The sequence below is a fragment of the Lytechinus variegatus genome, chromosome 3, assembly GCF_018143015.1.
Source record: "Lytechinus variegatus isolate NC3 chromosome 3, Lvar_3.0, whole genome shotgun sequence".
Lineage (NCBI taxonomy): Eukaryota > Metazoa > Echinodermata > Echinoidea > Temnopleuroida > Toxopneustidae > Lytechinus > Lytechinus variegatus.
Genome location: NC_054742.1, coordinates 26,419,170 through 26,430,303, shown reverse-complemented (window position 1 = coordinate 26,430,303; position 11,134 = coordinate 26,419,170). Strand labels below are relative to the sequence as shown.

Here is an 11,134-nt window from a genome sequence, read left to right as displayed (position 1 = left end):
CTGCACCTGCAATAAGGGGGTGGGTGGGCAGAGGGCACACTCTGAGTATTGGTGACCTAAAGTTTATTCATCAGGAAATTTTGCCCTATATTTAAAACACCAAAATAGTGTTCCCAGCATGTCATTTTGAATGATCATTTGCAAATTAGATAAAACATGGAAGTAACAAAATGTGGTAAAAAGTGTTATATTTTTTCAATAAAGGATTAAATAAATCCCAGAATAATTTTCGGTACTTTTTTAAGATATGTTAAAAGAATATTTCATTTGGGAGGTTTTTGCATTGACGTTTCTTTCTCATGTTTGTACTGTTGAACATTTCTAATGCCAGTGTAAAAAAGATCGCATGTAGAGCTTCTTTTAACAAAAATCAAACCCAAGTACCAACATAATTATATACATTTGATTGGTTAAGAATCAAGTTGTGTTTGAGTTTGGGAATTAGGTTAAATTTCATATATCTTTCTATAACGAGCCACAAACGTTTGTTTTACAGTGTCATATCGATGTTATTACTCTGCAAATATTTGGATTCAATGTTCTTACTTTATGATAATCTATTTGCAATCGTATTTTCCTGTATCGTTTTTTCCTTTGTTATTCTAAATTTAGTAACTATTTGTAGCATTAAACCAGATTGCTTTCAGAATACTACTTTGTAATCCTTATCATATTTCAGGATTACCCTTTACTTAAAATTTTGTTTCACTGATTACAGAAAAATCTATTGCTTACAATTTCTAAAAATAGATAGTAGACCTCGCTCTTTTATAATACAAATTATTGGGTTTGCCATATCTATAGCTCATTGATTCCAAATATAGAAGGAAGAAACTGTAATAGTGTGTCTTATTAGAAAAATCCCATTCCGAGAAGGATTTGCCGCAATATCTTGGTGAAATTAAACTTAAAATCATAACATCTAATGATTACTAATGATGCTTCTTTAAAGATTAAGCAGGTCCTTCCTTGAGGAGATTGCCGAACTGCTCTCCGGCGAATGTCTGTAAAACAACCAGTACTTGGCTAATCGGACAAGACATGGAGATTTCATGGTAATATAATATGTTGCGTGTTCTCACCACCAATTTGTTTCTTATATATGTTCTGCACGAATCCATTATCTAGTTCTCGGGAAAGTAGAGATTACGGTGCCCAAGGTAAAAGTCCTATAAATTAGCCTTGTCCATGTTTGGTAGGATCCAAACAAACAAGAATGGCCGAACGAGGGCAGATAATGGGGCAACATACACATAAAGAATAATTGAAATGTATTCGTTTGATTCAATGAATACTTTTCAATGAATGAAAAACCCTCGCAGGTGTCAATCTTAGCAGTTACCTGACGTTTGCCTTAAAAAGGAAGGTTCTTCGAACAGGTCACTTAACTGAGATTATGCACCACCGTCATCACAGTCATTTATCACGAATAGTGCTATAGTTTGGGAGACAGTTTATACCATCTTCATTGAGGGTGTCCTTTGATATATGGCCTTAGAACCACTTTTTAACAAACACGCCAAATCTTCGCAGTAAACAGAAACATTTGCATTCTAGTATATAGTACACACAAGAACATGATAGAACAGGTTGTACAACCAACAAACGTTATAAAACACATGGATGACACAATGATTCAGATATGTATTGATAATGAAAACTTATTTTCTATAATGTAGAATAGTGATGGCATTGACAAACTGTTAAGTGGTGGTTGATATACGCCTATACAATTTGTCTTCATTCTTTGGATGAGTTTGACGCTGAAATGAGTAGAATGTCTTTATTACAGGCTTGGGTTATCGCCTAACATAACATCGCACGACGGGATAATAAAGCTTACCAAGAATTAAGTGTTGGTCTGAATGCAGAGTTTAACAATGTGCAAATCAGTATTGTTAGTTCATCCAACACACTGATTGTCAAAACAAGGGTGCTGCTAATCTGGATTAGATCTACTTATTCTTCTATCTTTTCTCTGTACCGCTTTGATCGTTTAACACGCGAAAAAGTGTATAAAAGCAAGGATGATCAGGTGAGCTTATAAAGTATAATGGGGTAAAGATTAAAAGAATAAAAAAATACACCTAAAGGTGATGTCGGAGTAAGGTACTGTCCCAGGGGTTGCCCTGGGGCTTTCAACTAAATAAAGGAGCAAACATGTTCATTGTTATACAATTACCCCGTCTACAGAATGTTTTAAACAACACTGTCATTGATATAAAGGATGGCATCTTGCCAAGCTAACAATGTCACTGATCTACATGCACTTTGAATTGATAATTAAGAGAAAGGTTTAAGTTTGCAAATGGAAGGCAATAGTGCTGCAGGGACATGTCTATGAAGACATGACGGGTTTTGAACAAAGATATTTTGGGATTTTTTTTCATGTAAACGGATGGTTTATAACCTCACACAATCATGTCAACTTAAAAAGTAGGATAAAGAGAAGGGATTTAAAAGCTAATCTAGATTATTTGGGTTTTTTTTCTTTCACTCAAAATACTTCAAAGAAGAAAGTATAACAATCACGCTTTATGCGAATAAAAAGGAATTCTTTCTCTCTTAAGATTATGGATGGATCGATCTGGATTTTAATGAAAGAAGAGATTGAATTTGTTGTGGAGATATCGTAGAGGAGTACATATCGCTTAAAGATAATTTTGAGGGGCATTACAAACTGCTAAAAAAGGAGAAAATTGACAATTCAATTACAAGCCGTCCCAGGGACTCGAGCGATAGAGGTAATGGGTATAAGTGCGCTAATGAGCTGAAACGAATACTTGAGAACCCCTTTAACAAATCAGTATTTTCACTGTAGTAGTGTCTCTTATTGGGACTCAACTTAAGATTCACATCATACAAAGGTCCACACCACACGAAAAAAAATGGAAATTCTCATTCTGCCAATTCGCCCGAAGAAAAAAAAATCCCTGGACTTTTTACATATTTCCTTGAAAAAGCAGGGATACAAACATTTCATCTCGTATTCTTTAAGACATGGGTGTTGCTATTCTTTTTTTTCTACTAGTTTTCAGATATTACAGCGTCGCAGAAATCGACAGTTAAGTTTTAAAGTAATCAATGTTCGGATAATGAAAGACTGTCGACAAATCTTTGAAAATTCATCTGCATGATATTTAAACTGCAATGCATGCTGTTATGACGTAATTGATTTAGACGAGTGGGGAATGGGTAAGAGAATGGTCCGTGCTGCCCACTTGAACACTTGTTGATTCCACCAGTCAACCAACCTATTTACGTGACCAAACAATCGTCATGATAAGATGTTTTCTACCAAGACACTTTCTTACGGCACGATCACGAGAAAGTGTTAAAAACACACGCCCAAGGACCAGCCAGCTTGGGGCGCAAATACCATGAATTTTATTCCATTCAATCCCCATGTCTATCAATTCAAAATCCTTTACCCCTCTCAGAGGTAACTACATTCCAAACACCAATGATGAATAAGAAAATCACAAGCACCTCTCTGGCCCAGATAAGTTCAGAAAGTTAAGATAGATACAGATAGAGAGAGATAGTGAGAGAGAGAGAGAGGGGGGGGGGGGGAGATGTAAAGCCTTAAGACTGTTAATCACTATTTCGTGACTGTCCAATATAAGTGGCCTGGATTCACCCCTTAGTGAAGATTACTTGTATTCTTTCTTTCTTGATCCTCGAGTACAAAGCGTTCGATGGCCTCTGACTGGAGAGTAAAGATGCACCTGAACAATACCTATCTCTCACCCCCGCAAGCCTAGCCAACCGAACTGCCTTCTTTGTCCCTCCTCTCATAAAACCGAGTTGATTTGTCAACAGATACTCAGTTGACAAGACGATCTCAAGCGCTTTGATCCACCAGACATTGCCAGAGAGTTCATTAATACACTAACGGACTCATCTCCATCGACGAACTATATACCACCACAGTGAGAGTTAATATTTTATTCCAGACGATTTCTCTACTCGGAGAATATTTATATTTGACATGACGATCTCTCCTTACATAAAAAGGTAAGTTTCTTTTTCAATAAATTTCCAGAAGCATTCATCCCGGATTTTGATCCTGGTGCTTACGTTCGCAAAATTGCTGTGCACTTTTCAAAGATATTGCTTTGCCTATCTCGAAAAGAGAGTAACCATACATACATAATATATTTCAATTTGAAAATTTTCTTGCTTTTTTACTTTTCTTTTCCGAAAAATTTTAAAATTGAGCATGTGCACATGGACATGAATGTCGGGCAAATATTCATGGTAACAATAGCTCTCGTTCTGAAGTTTCACCAATGAAGAGTATGGGAAGAAACTCAATCTGCAGCATCTGAACATGTAATAAGATTATTTTTATATACTCTCACTATCATACGTGAATATTCTAGATAAATGTTTAACCATCTTATACATAAATTCTTGTTTTTTACAGCCCACTGCGCTCTGTACAAAACATGCAGAAGGGTAAAGACAGATCAGTGACATTTTCCTCATCGATCAAAACACTTGACAACCAGAACAACATGGTCAGGAATGAGAAGACTTCAAATCGTTTTAGGCTAGTTCTTCTTGGTGAAGATGGTGTTGGAAAATCTGGTAAGTTCCAACTGCCATTTTTTTAAATATGATGTATGTATAATAGGCCTATATTGCCTTGGTCTATTGTCCTCTCATATTATGCGCATCTTTTTATGAAGGAGCGCAGGCACATAACTTCATCATTTTCAGCTTAAAAACTTTTATTATCGAACTAATTGCCAAACTGCATTGATTTGATTTCTCCGACTATTCAGAAAGAAATAAACCTATTGGACATTGTGAAAGAATATCACACTAAACGATTCAGAATTATATAATAATTTTGTGTATATTCATTAAATGTATACTTATCATGCTTATGTCGTATACTAAAATACACCTGTTCTGTAGATGAAATAGAGAATGGAATGTCAATCCTATATCTTATCGAAAATTATTTTGTATTTCTTGAGGTAACCGTTTTCCACTAAGATGAACACGACCCGAGATTGTAATCAGAATGATGTGTAAACAGTCGGTACTTTATTTTATTGTATATTTCAGCTTGAAAGGTCTGCCTCTTAAATCCCTTTATCAGATTGAATTGCGCCAAACTAATTTCAGTAAATATTATGGTCTGTGAATTCTTATTGTTGATCGGGTAGACCCACTGTTGTTCTCTGAATTTTTGTAGGAAAATGGATATTCAATATTGATATGTTCATAAGATGTATGTGACTTTAAATTAAAAGCATATAAATAGATAACAATATTAATGAAAAAAAAATTGCGTTTACATGTACATTTTCACTGAAGACTAGAAATCCAGAATCATATTATTTTATATAGATGATTATAAATGATTAATTGATAGAGTAATCGAAATTTCCATGGCGTGGGACGATCAGTTTGACAAAATGTCATAGTAAAAGCAATTGAAGTTCCATGACCTTTTGCCTACTTTATATCGCTTAATAGGGTCAGGTGGTAGTGTCTGTATCATCTTAATTTGTTGACCTATTTACATGGCCAATGGTAAAGCGACTAATTACCGCGTGAGTCATTTCTAGTTTTAAAGCAAACAGCGCACACTTGTGTGTCTAAGACGAAACTAAAGTCTTAGTTGTTGATGTTGGTCATTAAATATGAGCGAGGGACCCTGGAAATATTACCATGCTGCATAGTATTTCAGACAAATTTTCACAATACAATATTCTTGAAAAACAAAATCTCAATCAGATAATTCCGCCACGCACCGTCAGAGACAGTTGAATATTTGCCCTCTTATTGCACCAGATTGATACTCTTGGTACAATAGTTACGATCTTTCAAGCCAGCATTCATTAAATACTGTCAGTACATACCAGAAGAGTTTCTTTTCATGGTTTGCAACTTTTTAGCCATCGAAAGTCAGTCTTTACTTCACTTCAACTCCAAAGATAAACCCGTTTTTCATGATCCGCAGCAAAGGGATATCTTCACCTAGTAACCCTTTGGTCGGTATCTATACATTCCCATCATTGACTAAGCGGCTCTTTCCATTCATGTTATTTATAGTAAAGTCAACATTTACCACTTGAGGTGCCAACCGTTGTCTTTCCTTAAAAGAAGATGAGACATTCTAAATCACCGATTAAGTCATCTAGACATACCTAAAATGAAAGTTTGCATGAGCGGCTCTGTTTGAAGATTGTCACGGATTGCAGTCGCTGTTGACATTCATCAATCACAAACATATCAATTTTGACTTGAGGGTGACATGGTTTATCTCAGGAAGATCATTTAACTTGAATGAAGTGTCTTGAATTAAAACATGAAACACAGGGAAAGGAAAAGGGGAAAAAGTACCTCCAAAGAAAATAAGTCTCACATGCAGTTTCAGTAATTTTAAGTTATGCATTATACTCATGTAATTGATTATTTGATTTGAGAGTCTGATGATGGATGAATTATTTTTTTATGAGAGGGAAGTAAAGATACCGAGATCAAAACGATTTTACCCTCTTATCATACAGTTGGCCGTTATATACTTGCATTCTTACACACCTAACCCAATACCACCGCAATCATTTATGAATATATTAATCAGGATAAGCTACCCTTAAATTGCATTACTTTAACGTCACATTAAAATACGCATTAAAATCCGCCTATTCAGTTGCTCATTTGGATCATCTAATTTTGTTTAGAAGGCATTCACAGATTTCTAAAAATAACACGATTTTCGAGTACGAAATCACTATAAACGAATTTTCAATCCTTAATCCGTATTCAATATAGGAAGATTAAAAAAATACTTAATTGCTAATATAGACCAGACCTAACGGCAAATAATGTCGGATTAATGGCTGTTACAATAGGTAATCAAATGACTCCACATGATAACATGAATGATAGCTGATGAAAGAATGTACATTTAATTTGCTTTCTGTCCACAGTTGGGTATCTTTTTAAAGGTAATGATAAGAGCTTTCCCATCAATTTATTAGGGAATCAACTATGGAGAGAAGGAATGCTTCTCAATAGAAATCCAACATTTCACGCTTACTCTCTGAATCTTTAGTCCTTATCATTCTGCAAAATAACCATTCAAATCCCGGAATGTTCTTATATTGCTCTTTTTCAGATATCAAATACGGTTTACATTCCATCATACTTTTGTTAGGAGGTAATTAATTCGATGACCTCGCGTTTCGAATCTCTCTTATTATGATCGTGGCATTATTCCGTTTTCCCTCTTTACATGACAGATTTTGGCATAGTTCTGCTGAAACTTATAATTTTATTTCTACAATGATCTTTTTGAATCAATAGGTTTTCGAGTTGGATTGTAATATTATTTCGTTTGTCTTTGTCTCTCTTTCTTTCCTTACAGCAATTTCTGTTCGCTTTTTGTGTGGTCGATACCTGCATGAATACGATCCAACATTAGGTATGTTTTTAAAAGTACCTTTTTTCGGGGAGGGGAGGGGGAAACTCATTGAATTTTAATAGATTTATACATTACATTTCATGATCAATTGATAGAACAAAGAGTAGAATGAATACCGGATTCCAAGTAAGAACGAGAGATCATATTTTGATTGAAATATTTTTTTTTCTTAAATTCTCGATATATTTTCTATAGTCGTGAAGGTACTTGATATGACCGAATTTACTTTCATGAATCATTTTAACAAGCGAATATTTGTTTATTACTTTCTTTTCAAATAGAAAGCTGCCATGAGAAAACTGAGATAATTGATGGAAGACAAACCAAGATAGAGCTTTACGACACGGCAAATCAGGTGAGATTTCAAATAATATATTTTAAAGTTCTTAAGGAAAATTAGGAATTATTGTAAAATGTAACCCAGTATGTTTTCAAATATAAGCACATTTGATTTCCTCTCGAGCTCTTCCACAAAACATTTGATCTGTTGAAATTCAACCTTTTATATATGTTTCATATCTATTTTATCACTGTATTGCTATATTTAAAATAAAATATAATTTTCTGACGATTTGATCCTGCTTGAGCACAAAAAAATCCAGTCTTACACAGAAATTTGAAATCAATGTTATCTGTTTGTCTAATCACTGGCACTAATGAAACTGAACAATTTCAAAAATATACCTTGCTTTACTAAAAACAGTCAAACATGCAAATGACATTTCTACTATTGAAATGCAGAATGCATGAATTTTGATGCAACTATTTCAAACAGGTGAATGTGATAGATGTATGTAAATACTTAGCACATGATATACAATAACATGGTTATATTAATAAAATTGCCTGTTGGCTAGTGCACGGTCGTAATTGAAACGGATTACAGTCTGGGAATAGCATATCGTTTTAATAATTTACAGCCAGTACTGATTCTAACTGATATATTTTCTTTCTGTCTCTCTCCTGCAATACAGGCACCACTGATTGACTACCTAACAGATGCCGACGCCATCCTCTACGTCTACTCCATTACAGATCGAACAAGTTTTGAAAAGGCCCAACAGCTAAACTCACAACTGTTCCTCCGTGGTAAATCACACATACCTGTCATGCTAGTCGGTAATAAGCGAGAGATGGAGCGAGGAAGGCGAGTCAGCTTCAAAGAAGGTTACATTCTAGCTAGGGACTCTGGATGGACCTTTAGAGAGGTATCCGCAGCAACCGACAAGGGCAAACTCAAGGAAAGTATCTTGGAGTTCATCCGTGACGTGCAGATCGAGATGAAAAAAGTGAAAGCAAGCAGGAAAGGACGGTACTTTAGAAGAGCGGTCTCCGCTCTTTCTGGACACCACAGTAACAATAACACTGCCACCACCAACTCCTCCAAAAACACATCGAAAGATGACACGTTATCACCACTTCCAGAATGGACTCTCAATTTACTGCACATTGGCGTCCTCAGTCCAAAAGTTTACCAAAGGAGAATGACATGTCCGAGCATTTAAAGGACTGGTGAACTTAATGTCAGATTACTGACAACTTCAAAAAAGTGCCAGAAGGAACGTTGCAATAGTAATGACTTGTCTCGAACGAACCCTTGAGGCGACAGGTACAATGTGATGTGCTTGACGTGATTATGACCACCAGTCTTCATTTATATTGACTGAGAAGAAAGGCTTTAATGTCAAGTTATGAATACTAATGACGGGTGTATGCACTTCATCGGCGTTTAGTGCCATGGACGCTATAAGATGAAGAATGCTTGAAGAATGTAAATAATAGATCTTTAACGTGTGCAATGATTTTGCACTATAATGTGTATTTGTTTCTATGAAATAGTGATTTAATGTAAACGACATGATTTTGTTTCAAATCTATAAGCTAAGTTATTAACGAAAAAATCAGGAACCAATTTCAAAAGTTAACTTTTGAAATAGTGAGCCCCGACAGTGTGTAACCTTATAAAATCTAGTGTTTTTAGAGAAGTGTACGACAAATCCCCACCTTCAGAAAAGTATATAATCTTCATTAACTTTTTATTGAAAAAAAAATGACAACCTAATTAAGAACATGGTTAAAAAAGTATTTTGATGACCATGGGGGAGCATTTCATGAAAGGACTTATCAGAGTTTTATCCGACCAGTTTATCAGACAGTTACCATGGTAACAGTAATTCACAGTCAATTATATGCAAGGAACGTTGTCATATCCGACAACTCTGGTATTCCCATTTCATATTAACAGATAATATACGATTGACATATATGGATATGTATAAGAGTTTCTGTATAAGGGCATTAGTACTTGTATAATGTCCGAATCAACCCCTGAAACTGTCTACTAAGATTACAGTTGAAGAAGCCCACGACTTCATGGATTTTAATGCCCTTGAAACAATGATCAATTCCCGTATACTCTTTCCTCCGTTTCAAACATTTCGATGCAGATTGACAAATAAATTAAAGTCATACTTTTTTCCAGAAAACCGTAATATGTTTTACATAATAGAGTGTATTTTCCAAAGATTTAGAATCGTTCATAAACATAGTGCCATTAAGAATAAGTAAGAGTATTTAAACATACAACCCGAATATTTATCACTGATATTTTTTTGACGCGATGGTAAAATCATGCATATACCATGAATCATAAAATCATATTAAGATTTATAGTAAAAGAACAGAAACAGTTTTCACATACTTAATTGTACTCTTTAATGTTCTAGTGGTATTCATTACTGTTAAATTCTTGAGGTCAAGATAAGTTCAAATCAATTAAAAAAAAGAATAGATAATATATTAATTATTCACTTCCTTGTAAGTCATTTAAAACGCCGTCGTCTTCCCATTTTGATACTTCCATCGGTGGAAAGTAGAATAAAAACATCTCCATTATTTTGATTCATTATACCACTGTTTGTTGATGTCTTTCTGTGTATTCCGAGGTTACTTTTCTGATCCAATTCCTTCAATAAAAAGCCAAGTATCGTTACTCACCCATTGGGACTAATAAAGTGGTGTCGAAATGACAGAGGGCGTGTGAATAACGGCTGTTGACGTGTGTGTGTATGTATTTCGGTGTGTGAGGGTGCTGGTGTGTGCAAAGCGTGAGCGAATGTGATTTGTGTAGCTGTTGTCACAGAGAAGTGCGGTCGATTTATCTGCCAAATATCTAAATATATAAAATAATTTCATAAAATTATATTATGGACTGAAAAAATAGAATGAGATATTGACGTGATGATTTTAATTGATCCAGCGAATAATACCGATAAAAATACAATGCCGAACTTTCTACTTTATTATAACAGTAAAATTTCTTTGAAAATATTAAAACTCATTTTATTGAGAACTTTATACTATGCATTTCTTTTTTTTTTCTTTCTTTCTTTCTTCCTTTCTTCCTTTCTTCCTTTCTTCCTTTCTTCCTTTCTTCCTTTCTTCCTTTCTTCCTTTCTTCCTTTCTTCCTTTCTTCCTTTCTTCCTTTCTTTCTTTCTTTCTTTCTTCCTTCCTTTCTTTCTTTCTCTCCCCTTTCCTCTCAGAAACACCATCAGTTCTGTCTCTCTTTTCTGCCTCCCTATCCATCACTTTCTTTCCTTCCTTCCCTCTCTTTTTCTTTCGCTCATTCATTTAGTTTTTGTTTTCCATTCTGACCCAGTTTTTTTTTTAATTTCACCCCTTTTCTC

General features: G+C 34.8%; 1 protein-coding gene across 1 annotated transcript; it reads left to right on the top strand.

Moving 5' to 3' along the window:
- Positions 1–3,766: 3,766 nt before the first annotated feature.
- LOC121410635 (ras-like protein rasD) lies at positions 3,767–10,355 on the top strand. The gene is made up of 5 exons (XM_041602853.1): positions 3,767–4,017; positions 4,430–4,593; positions 7,391–7,447; positions 7,729–7,802; positions 8,422–10,355. The coding sequence occupies exons 1-5, from the start codon at positions 3,992–3,994 to the stop codon at positions 8,950–8,952; spliced, it is 852 nt and encodes a 283-aa protein (XP_041458787.1). The 5' UTR covers positions 3,767–3,991; the 3' UTR covers positions 8,953–10,355.
- The last annotated feature ends 779 nt before the right edge of the window (positions 10,356–11,134 follow it).